The 22,152-nt window shown below is 48.8% G+C and overlaps 1 protein-coding gene across 3 annotated transcripts in view; it reads left to right on the top strand.

The window, feature by feature from the left end:
* NSMF (NMDA receptor synaptonuclear signaling and neuronal migration factor) overlaps nt 1–22,152 on the top strand; it is a 180,516-nt gene that overhangs the window by 126,153 nt on the left and 32,211 nt on the right. For all 3 annotated transcript variants that reach the window (XM_085610618.1, XM_085610601.1, XM_085610609.1), the window contains 5 exons: nt 9,896–9,979; nt 13,431–13,464; nt 13,983–14,053; nt 17,872–17,951; nt 19,085–19,187. In XM_085610618.1, coding sequence (XP_085466744.1) covers nt 9,896–9,979; nt 13,431–13,464; nt 13,983–14,053; nt 17,872–17,951; nt 19,085–19,187 — 372 coding nt within the window. The remainder of the gene's footprint in view (nt 1–9,895; nt 9,980–13,430; nt 13,465–13,982; nt 14,054–17,871; nt 17,952–19,084; nt 19,188–22,152) is intronic.

Genomic DNA, 22,152 nt, shown 5'->3' on the forward strand with positions numbered 1-22,152 from the left:
ATAATATGAATTTAGATCCTGGGGCACAATCCCTCCCACATCTCTCAGTTACCCCCACTAATCTGCCCACAGGTTAGAGTCAAGAACATCCACCCCTTACTACACTGGTTTAAGGCCGGAGTCACACTTAGTCAGGGGCCCAGAGGAGAAGGCTGATGTAACTATTAGGGTAACCAGGCAACAGACGACAAATGGGGGGTTGGGCACCACTTGGGAAGTTCACCCACAGTAAGCAGAGCAGAAACGGGCTAGAAACTGTCCCAGTTCATTCAAGAGGTCCCTCGATTCGCCTTCCGGACCAGCCTAGTTCTGTGAACCTACAGTGGGGTCACACTGTCTCTCGACCGCTTCCGATCGCTGTCAGAAGTGTTCTTCAGCCCAGTTACTCCCACCACCCGGGCGGGATCCAGGCGATACTACCTGGCAACACGAAGTCGTCAAGCCAAATGAGGAGAGGGCAATTGATTCACCCCACTGAGGGCAAGATGGAACACTAGGTGAATGGGAGGGTGCAGCTGTCCCCGCACACCACGGGAACTGATCCACAACGTCTGGTGGGCATTGATCCGTATCGCACCAGACAATAAGGTCACAATGGACCACGAGTCAGGCTCTCCGTACCTCTCTCGAAATAAGGCACAACATCTGGTGCGCAATGTAATGAGTCACACCAGACTATTTGGTCACAATGAACCAAAGGTTGGGTTCGTCGTACATCACTGGAATGAGGCACATCGTCTGGTGCGCGATGATACAAGTCACACCAGAAAATCTGATGACAATCAACCCACAGTCGGGTTCGCCGTACCTCCCTGTAATGAGTCACAACGTCTGGTGCACAATGATACGAGTTGCACAAGACAATCCGGTTACAATCAACCCACAGTCTGGTTTGGCATAACTCCTTGGAATGAGGCACATCATTTGGTGCGCGATGATATGAGCCATATCAGACAGTCCGGTCCCACACACACAATCACAAGCTCAGTAGTAACGCACGAGGGAGAATGAGGCACTACTATGAATTGTGAATCCAGTGATCGTAAACAACATGAGGCTGCTCCACTGCAAGCCAACACTGCAGCTTAAAGTAATCTTAACCATTTCCTCATGTTAAGATATGGTGGGTAGAGCAGACCTCATGTGTCGTGAAAACACACATGGGGGTTCTTCACTGCTTGGGTAGGCAACACACATGTGTACCTGCCCTGTCGTTCACCTATCACTTGCTCCACCCCCTACGGCACACCCTAGGGCTGCTCTAGTGTTAGTTAGAGGCACCCTCAGCATTGGCCAATGATTTAGAAAGGCCAATCTGAGCATAAGTGCAAATGCGCATACACAGGCCTGCAATGGCAGGCTTGAGACATGTTTGAAAGCCTATTCTTGTGAGTGGCACAATCAATGCTGCGGCCCACTAGTAGCCAGTTCAGTACCTGCCCTGAACATGTGGTATACAGCATTACAGTTTACTCACAGGTACAGCACCTAAACCAATCAGGTAAGCACCCCTTCCTAGAGTGTGTAGGAAGGGCGCACACGTTTTCACACTGCAAAAGTGCCCAGAGTCCTAAGGCCACGAAAAAAGAATCAGCAAAAACCAGGAGGAAAAAGCAAAAAGATTTAGGAAAATCCTCTAAGAAGGGCCATGTCCAACAAAGGATAGGTTAGATATAGACCCACAACAAGGACCTTCCTGCAATGCTACCCAGTAGTACTTGCACTTTGGTTTGGTAATAAAGTTACACAGTGCTTTGGTATAAGGAAAGTTCTGCTTTGCGAACCTTCGCCAGAGATGGAAACAAGTTGGAGAAGGTTTCACAATTTGCGTATCTGGGGATCATCTTTGAACCATCAAAGTTGGAGTTCTAATTTGTCTGCTGGATGTCAGAGCGTAGACAATCGGTGGGTGCTCTGCTTAATCTCCCAAAGGCTATTGGAAGTAAGCCGCTGGCTTCTTTTTTTTTTTTTTTTTGAAAGACCTTTATTGTTATGCTTCCCAATACACAGCTTTGGCCTACAACCCCTCGGGCCGGCCGCATAGTTGTATACATGCACTTTGTCGTATCCAACACAGCCCAGTGCCGTCAACCCGGGGGTACGGCGGCGATAGAAGGTGCAAGCGTATCACCGGTTAGAGAAGGATAATGCAGGACTCATTTTCTCTGTGTACAGCCATAAACAAGCGGAGAACACCACAATGGCGCCGGGCGCCTAACGATCAACTACTCCCCCCCCCTCCCAACTCCCCTAAAGCCAGTCACCACTCGAACAGCATAAATACTCCGTACCCATGGGCGACCGCGGCACCCACTTTCCAGCCCCAGGAGCAACAAAATCGTTGGGAGTCCTATATAGCCCCTGCGCCATCCTGCTCGACGGCAGGCGGCTCGCAAATGCCCCCCCTGAAGTCATTCCATTTGGACCATACTTCCCCACACTTCCGGGGGCACCCTCTTGCTATATATACAGTCTTTTCTCGCAGCATGCACCAGTCCATGTCGCCGTGCCAGTCCGACAGTTTTGGTGGAGTAGGGCTTCCCCAGAGTCTGGCAATGTTCCTTTTCGCCACCATTTGACCAAGCGTCACCCAGAGCCTTCCCTTCGGTGGCAGGTCCGTTGGCTCCCATATGTTAAGGAGACACCTCTTGGCCTCCGGGCGAATTTCCACCTCCCATACCTCCTCCATACACTGTACCACCCTTCTCCAATAACGTTGAATCTTAGGGCAGTCCCACAACACGTGGAAGAAGGTACCCGTACCCCCACATCCCCTTCTACAAAGTACTGTGTCCGCCCTACCCATTTTGTGTAGCCTAGTACAGGAGATATAGATTCTATGTAAAAGCTTGAGTTGGATCAGGCGCAGTCGGGCAGATATCGCGACCTCCCTGGGGGAGGCTAAAGCATAGAGCCATTCCTCGTCGTCTATATCCAACCCGTCAGCGACCCACTTTTCTCTAAGGGGCAGAAGCAGATCAGGGGGGTTGTTAATTAGTTTTTTGTATGTGAGGGATATGGCGTGTTCTGGGAGATGCCCATCCAGTAACCTATCTTCCAGCGGGGAGGTTTGCGGTGGCTTAGTTTCCGGTGGAATATTGGCCTGTAGGGAGTGCCGCACCTGCAGGTATCTAAAGTATTCAGTGTGTGCCAGCTCATATGTGTCTTGCAGTTGGGCGAACGTGCGGATCCCCGTGGGGCCCCAGATGTCTCTGATTTGGGAGATCCCGATCAAGTCCCAGTTCCGGAAGCCCTTGGTGCGTCCAAGATTGCCCAGTTTTTCAGACGCCCAGAGTGGCGTGGCTAGCGTTAGGACTCCCGCCCATCCGAGCTTCCTCTGAGCAATGTGCCAGACCTGTACCGAGTGAAGTGTAGGGCCAGTGAGATTAGGTGTACCTCGTTTGGAGTAGAGTGCTCTCTCATAGTTCCCTCCGGGAAGCAGCCACCTGTCCATACCGAAGGCTGGGTCGTTCCCGTCGCCGTATGTCCCGTGATTGATCGCTGTGAGATGAGCCGCCCAGTAATATTTACGAATGTCAGGGAGGGCAATACCGCCGTCGTACCACCCCAGTGTGAGTTTAGTCAACGAGATTCGGGGCGACCCTGCCCAGAGGAGGTCCCGCAGCGCAGCCTCTATCGCCGCAAAATAGGCGTTGGGGACTAAGTCGGGATAGTTTTGTAGCGCATAGAGGAACCGTGGCAACCCCAGCATCTTAAATAAGGCTGCCCGGCCCAACAAAGACAGTGGCAGGCGCTGCCAGGCCTTGGCCTCCCTCTGCAGCCGAACCAACGGTAGCCTGAGGTTGTGCTCGTACAACAGGGTCTTGTCAGTCGTGATGAATATTCCCAAGTACCGGAAACCGTCCTCCGCCACTCTGATAGGGCACGTATCAGGAAGCCTCGGGGGGTTGCCCCGCAAGACATAAAGATGTGATTTGGCCCAATTGATCCGGAAGCCAGAGTTACGCCCGAAACTAGCAAATATGTCGAGTGCCACAATGAGCGACTTGCGCGGCCTGCAAAGGTACAAGAGAATGTCGTCGGCGTAGAGGGATATTCTGTCCTCCCACCCCTCCGTCCATGCTATACCTTTTAGATCTACGTCCTGCCTTATCCAGGCCGCGAGCGGCTCCAGGGAGAGGGCGAAGAGAAGGGAAGAGAGGGGGCAGCCCTGCCTAGTCCCTCTTGCAAGCGTGAACACCTCGGACAACTTGTTGTTAACCAGTACCTGCGCGAGGGGTTCGGTGTATAATAGACGCACCCAAGCTATGAATTGAGGTCCAAATCCAAATTTGTGCAGGACTGCGAACATGTATGGCCACTCTAAGGTGTCGAAGGCCATTGTGGCGTCTAGGGAGACCACCACTGCGTCTTCCTGCAGTCTGTGGCGCTGCCCCAGAACGCCGTGCAACCGTCTAATGTTGAGGGCCGTGTTACGATGGGGCATGAAACCTGATTGGTCCGGATGGACCAACGAAGGAAGCACTGCCTGGAGCCTGTTGGCCAGCGTCTTTGCCAATATTTTGGGCTCCGCGTTGAGGAGCGAAATTGGCCTGTAGGAGGCACAGGAGTCTTTGGGTCTCCCCTCTTTAGGGAGTGCCACTATAGTCGCGATGCGCTGATCACGGGGCAGGACCCCCATCTCCTTGCTTCGTTCGAACATGAGTTTCAAGTATTTGCTAGTGACGTCAGGCCAGAGTTTGTAGAGCTCTATCGGGAGGCCATTGGGTCCGAGAGCCTTTCCAGGGCGAAGTTCCCCTATTGCACGCTGCAGTTCGGCCTCGGTGATCGGGCTATCCATAGCCTCACGATCTTCTTCCGAGAGGGAGGGCAAGCGAATATCAGTTAAGAGGACCCTGGAGTCCTCCTCCGGCCGGTCGGACTCACTCCGATAGACCCGCTGGAAGTGTCTCGCAAATTGGTCCACTATTCCCCGGGGTTCTGTCACTACATTCCCAGACTCGGTACGTATTTCAGGCACCACCTTACTGGCCTGTTGTTTTTTCTCCAGCCAGGCTATCAATTTCCCGGCTTTATCGCCATGGTCATATATCCTGCCTAGCTTGTGCTGAGCCACTGTCTGAGCCTCCTGGGTAACCAGAGCCCTATATTCCGCCGCCTTCAACTGCAGTTTGTGCCTAACTTCCCGATCCCCACCCTCCGTCGCCTCCCCTTCCAGAACCTCCAATTCCGCCTCGATCGTAGTAACCTGCAGGCGCAGCTCCCGTCGCCTGGCCGATATGACCGAGAGCGCCTCCCCTCTAATCACGGGTTTAAATGCCTCCCATAAGGTGACCGGGGAGTCTACAGAGCCCACATTCTCATCAAAGTACTGGGAGATGGAGTCGGACACATGTTTCCTGGTGTCCTCATGTTTTAATTGCCAAGCGTTCACGGGTACTATACCTCCCTCCCGGTGATTACCAAATACGATGTGTGTACGGACCGGTGAGTGGTCGGAAATACCTCTAGGCAGAAGCTCTGTCTCCCGGACTGTCATATCATGTTGCAGAAGGGTAAGGATATAATCTAATCGGGAGAATGAGTGATGCGACCCCGAGAAGAAGGTAAATTGGGTGTCCGTAGGGTGGAGCAGGCGCCAAACGTCTGTAAGTCCGAAGTTCTCAAGAAATTCCGCCAACCACCCCTGCCCTCGGGGGAGGTCGCGGGGGGGGGTTGCCTATCTCGGGTTCCTGACACCACGGCGTTAAAGTCCCCACCCACCATCAACTGACCTCCGGGAAGGGAAAGGAGCAACGCACCCAGATCCGCGAAGGCCCGGGCCTGTAGGCCAGGCGGGATGTATATAGAGAGTAGGGTAAGTGTACGGCCCTCCCACCGTCCAGAAACCGCCGTGAAGCGGCCCTGCGGGTCAGTTTTGATAAGGTCTATATGGAAGGGCAGTGAGCGCCGCAGGAGAATCCCCACTCCCCTTGAACCAGAGGTAAAGCCAGAGTGCGCCGCCAACGTGTAGCCATACCTATTGAGGGCCTGACAGACATTACCCATCAAATGAGTTTCTTGCAATAGCACCACGTCCGGCTGGTGCCGCTTGAGGAATTGCAGGACTATAGTGCGCTTAAGCCTGTCCCCTAACCCGTTGACATTCCAGCTGAGGACTTTTAGGCTCTTCTCCCATCGGCTATCCATAGCCCTTGCTCCGCAGGGTGCCTCGTCCCACCACCCCAGTGTTCCGGCTGACGAAGTGATGACATAGTTCGTGTGACCATAAATGAACCCCAACTCCCCGCCCCTCCCTGATCCCCACCCCACGAGAGCACTCAACACCCGCGGTCCGGGACCTGACAACCCTCACACTCCCCCCTCCCCCCCAACCTCAACAATCCTCAACATCCCTACCCCCCCTTGCACAACAAACCCCCCCCCTCCCTGCCCCCTGCTCCGTGGGCTCCAAACTACCCACCGCCCCAATTAGCAGAGCGCCTGTCGCCCAACCCTACCCCGGTGAGAGCCCACCGAGGAACTCTACGTGGGAAGTTCGTGGGCCAGCCCCATCCTGGCCGCCCGCCCGTGGTGCCCAGTTTACTCAGCCCCCAGGCCCACAGTATATCTGCTACATAGGGAGCCCGGCTCAGCAACCGCGGGCATGCAGTCTAAGCACCTCATGGAGCAAGCCAGTCTCACAGACAACAACTTTAATACTTTACTGTCCGATGGCTTCTCAGTCGAGCGTTCGTGACTCATCTCGCTGCGTCGTCTCTTGGTGTGTCCCAGCGAGGACTATTCGATCTTGACCGCCAAGACCGCTGGCTCTGCTCTCCTCCGTCCACTCGCCCCGTCGCTGACCCCGGGGAGGAGTGCCCTGCGCCTCTCCACTGTGCACCATCTCGCCGGGGGGCCCCCAAAGTAACCTCCGAGTCCAGCCACTCCTGCACCGCCGCAGGCGAGGTGAAGAAATGGGATTTGCCGCCAGCTATGACCTTCAATTTGGCGGGAAAGAACATCATGTACCGAATCCCGCGGTCTCGTAGCGCCGCCTTCACCCCCTGAAAGGAGCATCTCTCCTGCTGAACCTGGAGCGTGAAGTCCGGGAAGAAGCGAACCGTGGCGCCCTCGTACTTCAAATCACCGTGTTGTCTAGCAGCCTGGAGAATTGCATCGCGGTCTCGGTAGTTCAATATTTTGGCTATGATTGTTCGCGGGAAGGCCCCTGGTTTAGGTTTGGGGATCGGGGCCCTGTGCGCCCGCTCGACAGTGAACAGCTTAGATAGTCTCTTGGGTTTGAGGTGTTGAAGGATCAAATCCTCAATAAAGAGCTCCATACAGTCCCCTTCAAGTCCTTCCGCCACACCTACCACACGGATATTACTTCTCCGGGCCCGGCCTTCCTGCTCATCGAGCCGCAAGGCCATCAGCCTATGCTGGTGCACGAGTTCGTTGACCCTCCCGGCGAGCCGCTTCTCGGATTCCTGCAGGGTTGCGATGTCAGCTGCATTGGTTTTAGAGCGGTCGGTGGTGGTCCCCAAGTCAGCCCGGAGCAAGTTAACCTCTATTGTGATCTTATCCATTTTCGTCTCCAGGTTGGTGCCCAGGGTTTGAATTGCGGCCATTATGGACGTCAGGGAGGGTTCCGCCTGGCCCGCCGCCTCCTTCGCCGTCCCTCCAGGCTGCGCCGCTGGTTTGGCCACCGTGTAGTTGTCCAGCTTGTTGGACTGGGTCGCGGCTCCCCCTTTAGGTCGCATGGTGCCGCCGGTACCTCTGGGGACAGCGTCCCTCCTTCCTCCCTCGCACGGAAGCGCCCGCAGGGGGCCGCGACAGCTCCGGTCGCCCACTTGTAGTCCGGGCTCAACCCTGGCACCGCCGGCACTCCCCTGGTCGAAGCTCAGGGCGGGGGGTCCCCAAATGAGCCTTGCGCGTCCGCTATGGGGTCCGCGACCTCAGCCGCCTCCCGCCGCCGGTTCTAAATCGTCCAGGCCGCACCAACGGCCGCGAACAAGGGCCCCAAGCTGGCGGGCCACACAGGTCACCCCACAGCAGCAGCCCCGGCTGGTCTCCTTTCCTCGCCCCTGCGACAGCAGTCTGGAAGACGGCCGGCCCACCTCCGGGATCCTGGCGCCACCCGTATAAGTGCCATAAAGTAGGGTCCTTGCTGCCGCACACCACTCCTCTATGTCCGGCCCCCCAAGGCTGCAGGGGCATTCACAGGACGTTGGCAGGCAGTTGGAGGCCAGCGGCCCCTCGGCTCCGCAGGTGAACGGCGCCGTCCCTCGGTGGCGCCCCTCCGCGCGCCCCGCGCGTCAGGCCGAAGCCGGGGCTCCAGGTAGCACAAGGAGCGGCACCGCAGCTCCGGGAGCGAGGCACTCGGCCGCCGCCGCCAGTCGCGGCTGCCGCGCCGAGCCGTCCGTGGGTCCTCGGGGTCCGCAAAAGCGCTCCGCTGGATCGCTGGGCCTGGGGGGAGCCGGGGGGCATTCACTGGCCAGCCCCACAGCTCGGATCGATGACGGATAGGAGAGGACACCTACGGTCCCGGCGGAGCTCTGGAATCAGGCGGCCATTTCGTACGGCGCCTGGCCACGCCCCCCCAGCCGCTGGCTTCTTTATTAAAAATATATATAAGGCGGTGTGTACTGGTAGCCGTATATGGAGCCGGTGTTACGCCAAGACACATTCTGTTCAGATGGAAGAGAATTGTTGTCTTTGCCGCCTTTTATGCCTTCTGCATCTTACACAAGCTTTATTTGTCATGAGGGCTTGGTTTTCCATATATAAATGACCTCATTAAAATGACTCCCTTATTACTGTGGCTCTCAATATGGTCCATAAAAGTTTTAATCGATCGCCTTGTTATCAGTGACAACTTAAGTTGCGATAAGGGGTTGAGTATATCATGAATCTCATATGTTAAAACCACCATGGTGGCCTTAGGGATGTCTAACCTCTTTGTTGAGACTGCTAAAATTTTAAGAAAAGATAAACCATATGTGAAGCAATTGTTATAGATTACAGGTGTATGGTTAGGGAGGACGCAGAATTAGGAAAACCATCTGTAATGCACTATTACCTGCTGACGACAACCCTAGACACCGAACCATATTCATTGAAGGTGGAATAGTCCTGAGAGAGAGACATTTTAACTTGTTTCCGAACCGGAGTGATAAGCTCTCCGCTATGTTTCCCTTTGGGTTAGTATAGTGGCTCTAATATAGGTGTTTGCTCCTGTGACTATTCCTCTGATCAGACACTATTGCACTTTGTTTTCTTTTGTTTTGTACATTTAATTATTTGTATTCTAAATTGTATTTCCCTTGCTGAAACGATGTAGCTTCAAACAATATAGACCTGCACAATGTTTTCTACAGCTAGTGAATGGGGGTGATGTATGTTTTGCAGTTGGTTCTCAGACATGGAATGTTGCAATTCAATGCTTTTATAACTTTTAACCTATTTTTATTGTTTTTACTTTTAAGATATATACAATCGAATAAAGTTATGATAGACTGACAGACTGACTAACCAGGGAGGTACTCTTGGCACTAAAATAAGAATGCACAAAATGAATGGGGCAGAATTAGCAGCCCCAAGAGGCAAGGCATTAGCAACACACTGGCAGACATTTTACTTTTCAAATAGCAATAACCTATCAATAACCTTCCTGTAGTGATCTCTGCCGGTTGGTGTGTTTTGTACGATTTTGGGAAGGAAGGTCAACAGATTATGCTGGTTGACATACAGTAAGCACTATGCTATAGCACAATGTGTTAACAGATATTTTATAGCATGGATAACGATGTGTATAACAAAACCGTTGTGCAGGACAGTCTGTTAATGAATGTACATCATAGGAAGTATGAGAGTTAGTGAATGCGTGACGAACAAGAAGCGCAGTTTGCCCCACACAGACGCTCTGCTCACACTACTCTTTGCCTTTCCACAGCTTATTTCTTCCAAGGTTCCCAAAGCTGAGTACATTCCAACTATTATCCGCACGGACGACCCTTCCATCATCCCCATCCTCTATGTGAGTATCTGCGCAAATACCTTTTTTTTTTTTTTTGTAACATATTTTTATTGGCATTTTCAGGTTTATTGTAATATATATCAAATAAATCATTCAATCCATGAGATTGCTTATTACAGTATCCAATATCCCCCACAATTAATCATGAGTACAATAGTTGCTGGATACACAAGTTGTAAACCCTATGGGTCCTGGTAGTGAATATGCCACGTGAACTGGGGTAAAACACGGGAAGAGCTAGGGGTTGGGTATGGAAGATATCTGCGCAAATACCTTGTGTGTGGTTACACTCTGCCTTTGATGCACCGCAGCCTGCTTTCTGTTTTACGTGAGAAGTCTATAGCAATTGTCTGTGTAGCAGGTGAGGCAAAAATCCTAAGTTCTGGTTGTGTGAGTTGAGCGTCTGTATTGTGTTTACCTGTTTTGGAAGTGTGTTAGTGTGCAGGGCCAGACTGGCTGTAACAGGCCCTGTGCGTTTCCCCGAGAGGCTGGAAGGGTGGGGGCCTGTTTGCACCAGTGGGGGGAGGTTTTGTTACTAGGGACCGGTTGTGCAGTGGTGCTGCAATATCCGCCCCCAGTAACAAAAGCAGCAAGCAAGCGTTTCCAGGGCCAGGCAGTGCTTCCCAGGGGCTGGTCTGAGAAAATTGCCAGGCCTGCTTTTGGTTCCCCGTCCAGCCCAGTTAGTGTGTGTGGTATCCGTATTTAGTGTGTGGGGTAGTTCCATATCTTCATTTCAATTGAAGAGCATTTCTGCCATCAATACAGAGATAATGGCCAAGCACCAAGCCCATCGAGTTTATCAATCCACCTACCTCATGTAATATACAGACCCTGCTCAGTCTCTAAGTCTGCTGTCTTTCGATCACTGTCATTATACCCAAGAATCTCTCCCTGGACCTTCTGAATAATTTTACTGATTATCCCATCTCATGTCTTAGTAAATAAAAGAATGCCGGAAGGAGATCCGATAACCATCGGTGTCTACAGCTAGCCCTAGTAACTAGCACGCCAGTGTCGGGGCTGAGCACATGGGCAGCATTTCTTTGTGTTCAGCCTTTCCCAGCTTAGTCACTGTCGTTCTGACTAGGTATGTAGGTAAGTTACTTTGTAGAATGTCTGTAGGACTCTTGAGCCATTTTATGATTGGCAGGCCCTGTACATGATGTGGGTGCGCTCTTGTCTACATCTCTATATGGTAAGGGCCTTCGGTACCCCAGGATGGCCATTGAGGGAAACTGGGTGACACGTACATTGCTGGAGCTGGCATGAGAAGTGGGTTACTGAAGCTGAGAGCAGGCTGTTGTAGTACCAGTAAAACACTAAATGGGATGGTTTGGGGGTGAGGAAAGCCTAAGTAGTGTTAGAACTTGTACCTAGAACATTGTGGCACTGAATAAAGAGTTTCATTTAATCCACAATATCCTATGTCTTTTAGGACAGGTCCCGGAAACCAATGTGTCAGTTGTAGGGGCTCAATTCAATGCACACATGGTAGATGGCAGCCGCCTTCGGTTCTGCATGCTCTGAGTACATGGACTGCACTCATGGACAGTGTGTAATCCTGGCATCACTCCCTCACATTGAAAGTTAACTTCAAGGAGCACAGCTGGTAAAGGCATGGCTAAGGTGTATCGGTTTGTTTTCCATTCGACTATATTGATATGAGAGGACTCAGTTTGTGCCTATTCCTACAAGTGAGACGGACCTTGGAATCCTGGGGCTTGAGTGGCAGAGCTAGAGTGCCTTAGCCATTAGCTTGTTGATATTTACCAGTATATGGCCCTGAATACTCTCTGAGGGGTTTCCCTGATATCCCCATTCACAAGAGCGGGCGGAAGGCACCAACTGAAGACATAATTGAGGAAGTACTAACGCAGGCCCCCGCAGCACCCGCGGTGCGGGGGGCCCCAAGCTCCAGGGGCCCCCCTCAACACAGCACTCTGGCTGCAGAGCTCCTGATTGAGCTCGGAGGGGGCCCCTCCACCTGCCTTGCAGGGAGGCCCCCTCAAGTTTCGTTACGCCAGTGCTTCCTTAGAGGGCAACACTTCAGTGTCCAATTTACCATGTAATGCTACAATTCTGAGAACTATTTGTGCATCTATTTAAAACATCCGTGCACCGTCTTTGCGAGGTCCCAATCCTGCTCCTAATTCATATAATCGGATGTAGTGGGATATTTCTCATGCAAATGCAATTCAGTCTGCGGGAATGTCTACGTCAGCATTCTGCCACAGCAGGTCTGCGCGTCTGTAGGCATGTGTACATCTGTAAAGGTTGGTGAATACCTGCAAATTCATGCTTGTGTGCATCTACAAGCTGTTTGCTGATAGTTTCCAACCCAAATACACTTTTAGACTTACTCCTGGCAAGGGCTGGTGCTAACACATTTTCCGATGGGACCGGGAATAAGCCCCCCCCCCCCCCCAAAGAAATTGTGGTATTGGGGAAGAGGTTGCTCGAGGGCAAAAAATATTTACACAGAAACACTATTTCTAAGTTCAAATGCATTTTTGTGTTTCTCATCTGCACCTCGAGATGAACACATGTTGGATTTTCATATGCATAAACGATTCTGTGTGTGAGTTCTGGAAATCTGTATGAATTCCATCGGAGTCTGAAATGTATTTCTAACATACGCGTCAATCCATAGGAGTAGATTTCTGACATTTTCACGCTAGGGCTGTTGAGAATTGATCCGGCATCCAATTCATCGAGAATCAGCAATCTGTGCAGCTGCATTATCAAATTAGGAGCCGTGTTCCTCTGTTATAAGCCTTTGCATGGATGTTCATGGTTAGAGACGATAGAGTGCACCCGAGAAAGAAGACTGACGCCCATACATCAGTTCCCTCTTGCGGGACCTTCAGGTTTAGTACTCCATTTCCCCCATAGGCAGCACACAGGCCTCGCTAGCACGTAGCTCGGAAATGATGTAAAGATGCTGGACCCTCGAAGCGCTTTGGCGCTACAGTGCTCCCCGTCCAGGTCATGTTTTGGCCTGTTTCACCATGAGGTGTTGAACTGCGGTATTTTCTTGCCTTAAGGAGACGCCTATCCAGGCTCGGTCTATGGGTGACAATACTGTAAAGAACAACACTGTTCCATTGCAATTCACGGCTTGCCCAGACAAGGCCAGTAGATAATAGAGGTGCTTAATACTGTATAGGGCTGTTCGAACTGTGAATGCAGGAAGCTGCCAGGGTTTGATTTAGTAAAGATGAAACCCGCAACTAATTCCTGTAGCAAGTTACCACCTTGCCCACAGGCCCCATCCCTGAGTATATGCTAGAAAGAAAGTAGTAAGAAAAGGTAATTCATAGGTTTGATACTCCCCTCATTGATGAACAATAATACTAATATGTTATGTCATTTAAGACATCAAAAAGCAGAAACATGTTAGGTCATATGTGGTTTCATATTAAATTCATAAACATTCTTGTTTCTCCTCCAGGACCACGAGCATGCAACATTTGATGACATTTTAGGTATGTGAGCACCATCTTTGTATCTCAGTTCATAGAATAATTGTGGATTGGATGGAGATTGCAGGCTTGGAATGGCATGTTTCTCGGGTCCTTCTCCCCTCCCCCTAGGTCTTGTTTTGTTCATCCCACTGGTATCCTGTATTGAGCACTTCTCTGCAAGGTGTTCAGCCCCTATACCTCTCCGCCAGTCTCCCTGCCTTTTCTCCCCCTCACCATCGCCTGTTAACCACCTGTGTACCTTTATGCTCCTTCCCTCCATGGCACGTGGATTATTTCCCCCTTACACTTGATTCTGGTCAGTGCCCCATTCCATACCAGATTCTATCTATAGTATGCATCAACGACCAACTAAAAGACGGACTGTGCCATACAGCAACATGATGAGTCATGGCTCTTTCGACTGATCCCATCTTCAGTTTTCACTCACAAGTTTTCACTTATTCCGTCCTTCATTGAATTTTCTTGCCGCGGTTCAGTTCAGTTCATTGTGTTTAACACCCTCTATGTGTCCCTTGCAGAGGAAATCGAGAAAAAGTTGAATATTTACCGAAAAGGCTGCAAGATTTGGAAGATGCTGATTTTCTGTCAGGTGTGTACCCTCAATATTAGCTCACTTTTTTCTGTTTACCTGGTGCATGGTGATATTTCCAACCACACATAGCTGGCACCCCTCTTTTATTGAGTTCTCTTTCACAAGAATTCCCCAATTTTCCTTGAGGTGACTCCCTTTTCCTTCAGTAACTCTGATTCCAGAGTGTAGAGCTCCATTACCTCCATTTCCAACTTCACTTAGTTTTGACTTTTAATTAAAGGATCTTATCATTAAAACTATCAAATGACCCTTCTGAGTATGTTGACAAGCCTACAGGATAACTCGTCTACAGGTTTGAGAAAACAAATGCCTTTCAAACCAATCAGTGAAGCTTGCTGATCATGCAGTTCCCGGAAATGATTCAACGCTTCCAAGGGACCCTTTTACACTAAAGCGGACATTTAATTTCTGATGTGTCTTTCAATTGACTCCTTTCTTCCAACTGAAGATGTCCTATATCATCTACACAAACTTTTGTTGTGATAAAGAGATGTTCTGTGGTGTTAGTTTGCTCAGAACACACGATTTCCTTGGTTTTCTCTGGCTTTTGTACGTGTGTGATATTTGTTTAGTGCATACTTAGCCAAAGGACAGCGGAGCCCTGCCAGGCTCAAAGGCAGCATAGAGTTGACATGTGATGGGAGGACGAGCTCTGTTCTGAGAGGAAATGGACAGTTACTACTTTCTGGTATCGTGTTCTTTAAATGTGTATGTATGTGTGTGGCTTATGCAATCTTTGATTCGGCTTTTGCTTTCTTGTTTTCCAATGATACATTTAAGTACAGGAGACCATGTCATTTTTAGGTCGAGGGACCGTCCGGTCTGCCGAAGGCAGAACCGGAAGTCCGGAGATCTTATGTTTCTGAGAGTGGCTATTTAGCCCTCCTCTCTTTTTGCCTCTCCTCCATTGGCTGGCTTCCTAAACGGAGGCCAGCCATTGGAGGAGAGAGCCGTCCCTCCAAATAGGCTCCGTCTTTTTCAGATTCGGGGCGTGTTCCGTGCTCTTCTTTCCACTTTTTAGCCACGCCCTTTTTTAGGCGTGTTTTTCTCTCCTCCAGCCAATGGCAAGAGGAGAGAAAAAGAAACACACCATTCATTGGGAAAACAGTGAAGTGTTACCACAATCGGTGAAACATGGTGATTCCTTTTGGTCCCTGAGACGAAAAGTGCTGCCGACTGTAGGCTTGCTTTTAGCAGAGTGAAGTGAATCTTGCAAAGAGCAGTCAGGAGAGGGTTACAATAGTGGATATCGCCAGAGTGCACACTGTCATGCTGATTGGAGCTCACCCTACTGCTGTTACGGTATCGGGAATAGTCCCTGCTCCCACTCACTCACACGCCCCGAGCCCGGAGAAGCACCCGGTGCCCTGGTGAAGACGCTTCCACCGTTTCCTACACTACTGCGTCCTGGCTTCTGATTGGATGGATTACAACGTCCCAGCCAATCATGTGCGACGCTCGTTGAAAGGACGTTACAGATCACTTTGCGTCCCAAGCCTCGTTTGGGGGTTACAGTCTGTTCTCATACGTTTGTAAACAACTTACGCGGGGGATACCTGAACAATTGATTCAAAGTACAACTGGGCGACTATCGTAGCCACAATAACAACACATATGTTATTAAAAGGTACATTAATTATAGCATGTACTTTTACTTTAAATGCAATGTTTTGTTATCCATGCATTATGCACATTTTGTAATACCAGCTAAGGTTTCCGAAGGTCATTTGGGTAACCTATGCAATAGACTGGGGGCATTTTATTTACGGTGCACATTTTTTGTTCCTTCTATTGCATTTTATTTTTTTCAAGATGGCAGCCTTATATACCAAAAGCAGACGCCATCACTCTGTACCGTTGCTAGGCGCTTGAAGGAGGCGGCGCCTCCAGGGTCGGAGACACAGCCCACTCCACGCACCCCCGCCTCCCCCGCCTCTATCTCTCCTTGCGCATCCTCCCCCCTGCCTCGCCTCTGGTGTCCCAGCTCCAACGCAACAAACAATCGCTGGGGCACAAAAACACCCCCCACCCCGCCTCAGTTAAAACACGGCGGCACGCTACAATCACTCTCTATCTCACTACCTCACTCTTTCTATCTCACTAACTCACTTTCACTCTCTCTTTCACTACCTCTCTCTCTATCTCACTACATCACAACATCACTCTATGCTTATATATCACTACCTCACAACATCCCTCTCCCTCACTACCTCACTACCTCACTCTTTCACTACCTCACTCTCTCTATCTCACTACCTCACTCTCTATCTACCTCACTCTCTATCTCACTACCTCACTCTCTATCTACCTCACTCTCTCTCACTACCTCACTCTCTATTTCAATACCTCTCTCTCTCTCTCTATCTCACTACCTCACTCTCTCTCTGCTAATGCAATAGGTATCACATATGCAAAAAAAAACTGACAATGCCATTTATTTAGGGATACAAAAATGATAAAAAATAATGAGCAATACCAATAGCTCTACCTATAATATTGCCGAGACCATTGCATTGTAAATGCTTGTTTATTATTGTGTATTGTAATATTTCTGAAAGACTTGTTTAAAATACAGTCTCGTGGGTGGACGAGCCACAGATGCCAATAGAGATGTCGTTTAGCCTGTGACACCGCGTGGCTACCTAAAAGTAGTCGCCATAAAAAAGTTCATGCCCTTTCCGTGTATATGTAACAGGAACATAAGTAATTTTCTTGCAAAGTGGAATGCTTTTTTTTTAATAGCAAAAATGCAAGCGAGCGCATCACTAACAAATACTAGAAAAATAAAAAACTGGAAACACGCTGAATACTAGTGACTGATTGTGTACAAGGGAGTTGTACGTGTGTACAAGGGAGTTGTACTTTTCGGCTCCTTAACATTTTCCGCACAGGACTTTGCAGGCTTTATCCTTGTTAGATCTCCAACCCTTGCACCCTATGACAGTGGTGACCGGAAATGGATACTTTAAATTCAGGTTGTCATCTACAGACGTTTCTTTTACAACCACTTCCTCCCTTCTTTCCTTCACTAGTAGATGGGGGGAGGAGGCAGAGTCACTTACTGGTTTGTGAATCTAAGCCTCATTTAGACGCCCAATTATTTGGAATTCCATTTGTAATATTTAAATCCTGAAGGTAGGCTTTCTTTTGTGCACGCCCACAAAGTCAGAACTTTGCGAGTATTCCCAAAAATGTCCATGGCATTTTCCACTTTAGAAGCACATGTGAAACTACTCTTGCAAAAGGCAAGAGTAAATAGGTTATGCAGTGGGGAGGCATAGCCAACAGCTTCAAATTTAGTATAGGTCTGAGTCATAGGATCTTTTCTCAGAAAATAAAATTGCATGTGAAGAAAAAAAACACACCTGTAAATACAAACCTGCGCTGCACTAAGTCATGTGTATTTTTCTTTTGGTGGAAAAAGCATGAGTGATGAAATATTCTTGGAAATCTGTGACTTTTTTCACATTTGCATATGAACACCATTAGACTTTTGGAAATTCCTTTCAAGTTGGAAATTTCCTGCAAACGTAGGAGGAAATCTAGGATCAGGAGATTTCTGACTTCATTAATGCTGGCTGTGAAATGGGCATAGTGGTTCCTGGAACTGCTGTGGTCAACACTTGGACACAACTATTCTCCAACTGGCCATTTCGAGTCACTGTTGCTATGTCTTTGCCATGAGGTGTCATTGCTGAACTTCTCTCTGTATGCTCCCTGTCACCACTGACCTCCGAGGCCACTAAGAAATATGTGGTAATCGCAGCTCAACAAGGTAAACACAGACACTGACTGCACTTTTCTTTTCCTTACAGGGCGGCCCCGGACACTTGTACCTGTTGAAGAATAAGGTTGCCACCTTTGCAAAAGTGGAAAAGGAGGAAGACATGATTGTGTGAGTGACATTGTTTCGCCCATGTTATCAGAAGACGCAGGAGTATAAGAAGGTTAGGGGGGGACCTCGTTTTAATGTCTTGGAAGGCAGATCCATTCTTTTAATAGTTGATCCTTCCGAATAGACAACTCAGTCTAGAGCGTTCATCGCCTACTGATGTGTCTTGAACGTGATCTACTGCATGGATGGAGTTTTGTTCCCCTTCAGCATGCCTTTAACGCACTCTATTATCCATCTAACATGATTGCGTTTATTTTTAATACAGCGTGCACTTCCCATGGTAAAACTCCATGACTGTGATTAACTACCCAATAAACATGAAAGCTACCCATCTGCAGGTTTGGGGACAGGGTAATGTGATGCACCCTTTCATCACTTGGTAATCCTAATTCTGGATGTTAGGGACTCCTATCCCCTCCTTACGATGCACCGAATATCACAAATTTCAGTATTTCTTACGTTATGAAGCACAAATGTGGCAGATGCAATGACACAATGGGTCTTTAAAACAAATCACCTCCAAACGAATAAAAAATCCAATCTAATAACATGTGGTACCTCCAAATGTTACTGTTCTATTTTCGTTGCCATCCTTTCTAATTATTTCTGTGTGATGTGGTTGTGCATCATGGGCAGCAATGAAAACTGAACAATAAAGTCATGATCTATCTGTTGCCATAGGGAGCGCAGCACTAAGAGCTGGTAGGAGTCGCTGTTCCATCATGTAGTATTGTTTGTTGGCCAAGGGACTACTAAAGCTGACAAAACAGCATGTCCTGCAAGTGGATATGACACTCATACATAGATCCTGAGCTATCCAATGCAGGTACAGGAGGGCCAGGTCCAGGCCAGATTTTCAAGATGTCCTCCTAAAATGCATGTGTGTGCATGAAATTTAAATGGAATTTCTTGACATAGTCACTAATTATTCCGAAAACCTGGCATAATTCTCACCATGCTGGGCCTAAATCTGACTCACAAGACACCTCCTCCATGAGCTCTCCATGAACTGTTCTCAATGTATTTGGACGTAGATGAGCGATACAGACTCATGTAGTTTCTGCTTTGGTATTGTTCAGACTGATTCACAATAGCCTGCTTTGTGATGCCTCCTGCTTCCTATTCTTTTCCAGCTTCTGGAGAAAGCTGAGCAGACTCATGAGCAAGATGAACCCAGAGCCAAATATCATCCACATCATGGGCTGCTACGTGCTGGGCAACCCGAATGGGGAGAAGGTGGGTATTGTCTAGAATTCTTTTTTAAGTTCCTACATCTACTGCTCCAACAGTTGCCTTTAACTTCTCTTACAAGCACCTGAGGCCTCTAGTTTGACATAAATCTGGGGATTAGTTGAACTCATAACTAGCAGTCATTTGGTTATATCTCAATAACGCAGCTAAACCTTCCAGCAGCACTCATCCAATATCTAAACCTGAAGATGCTACTGTTGAAACGTATTCAGGGCGTGGACGCTACTTAGTGACATTCAACGCACAGAAATGTTTGATTCAGTCTTGCAAGTGAAGCAAGAAGGTTATGACGCTGTCGGCGTTTTGCAGTCCCAGTATACATACGCATATACAGTGGCTCTTCCTTGCTGTCCTAAGCCGGTGGAAAGGGCTGGTGAGCAGGTCATCCTTTAAGAGACACCCTTTATTTTGCTCCATCTACTTTATGTGTTAATGCATGAACAAGGATTATTTATTATGTTCATACGTTTGAAATAATGGAATCCTGATCACATCATCAATCATAAGCTGTTTGCTGACACAGCAGCTCAGAGCCTCTTGTCTACTTGTGTGCCTACATGTCTGCTGCTAAGCTGCTGTGCCCTTGTTTCTGCTGCAGCACTTGCAGATATAGCTCCAACCAAATCTCCTAGCTGGTGCAACTGCTCAGTCTTCTCAGCGCTTCTGCTCATCTGCACAAGTGGAGGCGGGGCCACTGAGAAGAATTCCTGGTGCCACCTCCACCGGTAACCAGTGGTGCCATGTTGGTGCAGGCAGTGGATCAAGTGAGCCTGAAAAATCACCTTGTTGCTTGGCAGGACGGGCAAAAGGTACCCATAGACCTCAGCCGCCACCAGCTGATGGGGACTCTGAGAAACCACTTTCCAGAATACCAGTTCCGCCCCCTGCACACCCACAGACAGGTCTGGTGGCTTAGTGGACTAATGTGTCCACTGCAAGGGCCTGTGTCCGACCTCATGGTCACAGGCTCAAATCCTGGCAGGTCCACTCAGTCTTTCATCCTCCTGAGGTCGATAAAATGAGTACCCTCGAGTTGGGTAACAGTAACACCTGTTATTCAGCGCTAAGATACCCTTGGGCGAACGTGCGCTTTACAAATATATATATATATGTTATGTATGTACATCCATCAAATTAGTTCCTGCAGCAGGATTAAAAGTGTGAGGTGTGTTCACCACGTTTCACTGTATTGGTTAGTAGACTGTAACCCATGATGTGAAATACGCAACATTCCAGCCCTTTGAATCGTGCTGCCAAGTCCTCAGCATCTAACAGGTGGGCAGAGTCTGTTTTGTTGCTGCCACAGATATGGTGGCCACAAGGGTCCCACCTAATCCCTTAACAACACCACTAGGCATTTCTGCTGGTAAATCAAGTCTAAAAACGACAGTTGATGGACAGAATGCAGAACAATGTCATACATTCACCCCAGTACAGAGATCTGGGCCTAAATCCATCGTTTTTTTTGCTCGCCATTCCAGTTTGCACCCAGCCATATGCAAATCAGTCTTGACCCTGTGCTTCATGGGAACAGTCCAGCCCGAACTGCCAAGACGGGTCCTCCCTGGGCTGGAGACAAGCATCCTAGGACCGGTTTTGGGGTTTCACCCCTCTTCAGCCAGGATAGCTTGATTCCAGTGGCATGGAGAGCACGGGACCCACGTCTGGGCCTACCTGTCCCACTCAGGGTGACAAATGCAAAAACAACAGTTGATGGACAGAATGCAGAACAATGTCATACATTCACCCCAGTACAGAGATCTGGGCCTAAATCCATCGTTTTTTTGCTCACCATGCCATTCCAGTTTGAACCCAGTCATATGCAAATCAGTCTTGACCCTGTGCCTCATGGGAACAGTCCAGCCCGAACTGCCAAGCCTGGTCCTCCCTGGACTGGAAACAAGCATCCTAGGACCGGTTTCAGGGTTTCACCCCTCTTCAGCCAGGATAGCTTGATTCCAGTGGCATGGAGAGCACGGGACCCACGTATGGGCATACCCGTCCCACTCAGGGTGACAAATGCAAGAACAACAGTTGATGGACAGAATGCAGAACAATGTCATACATTCACTCCAGTACAGAGATCTGGGCCTAAATCAAGTCTGACATGGCAATTATGTTTGTGAAATTGCGTATTCTCCATTGTGACCAGTGACACACAGAATTGGGAGATAATAAAACACCGTGGAGTAATACCATGACAATGAGGTAATGGTATCTCCTTCAAAACTTTGTACTGCCCTGGTTATAGGTAAATCTAGAAAGTTGTGTTATCAAGCATTCAGACACTTAAATTGCCCTGAAGACCTTCGTGTAGACATTCATACTGGAATGATAGCGTGTCACATTGTCACAACAGAAGGTATAGGCTGGCTTATTATTAATACAGAAAAAAGCAAACAAAAATGAGTTTCGAGACAAGTACACAAGTTACCTCACATATTGAAATTATGAGTTTTGTGGCAAACACTGCACACCGGCAATTTTCCTCAGGTAAATTTGGACAGGCCAAACTTTCGGCTATGTACTTAAGGGAAAATGTGTCTGCAAAAACGAAGACACAAAAGTTTTAGTGCAGTAAGTACAAAAATCCACGTTATGCCCCATTTTTTTCAGGCAAATCTTGATAAAAGACAGTAATTATACCGTCCGAACAATTCCAATCAGTCATGGGTTTTAACGAGTGAGATAATTAACACATCCAATCCAGGAAAGAGCACTTGTAACCGAGATACTGAAAATCGGATCCAAAGTTTTGTATCAATTATTTAAAGCACCAGCTGCAAATGTTTCATAAACATGATATGCACACTCTCTAGTCCTGGCTGTACTGACCCATCCTTTCATCCTTAAGAAGTTGATCAATTGGGAATTGCAATGTGACTGTCATAATGTAATTTCAATATGTATGTTTTTTTTTTTAGTCAAATGTATTTACATGAACCAAGTT

The sequence above is a fragment of the Triturus cristatus genome, chromosome 1_2, assembly GCF_964204655.1.
Source record: "Triturus cristatus chromosome 1_2, aTriCri1.1, whole genome shotgun sequence".
Taxonomy (NCBI): domain Eukaryota; kingdom Metazoa; phylum Chordata; class Amphibia; order Caudata; family Salamandridae; genus Triturus; species Triturus cristatus.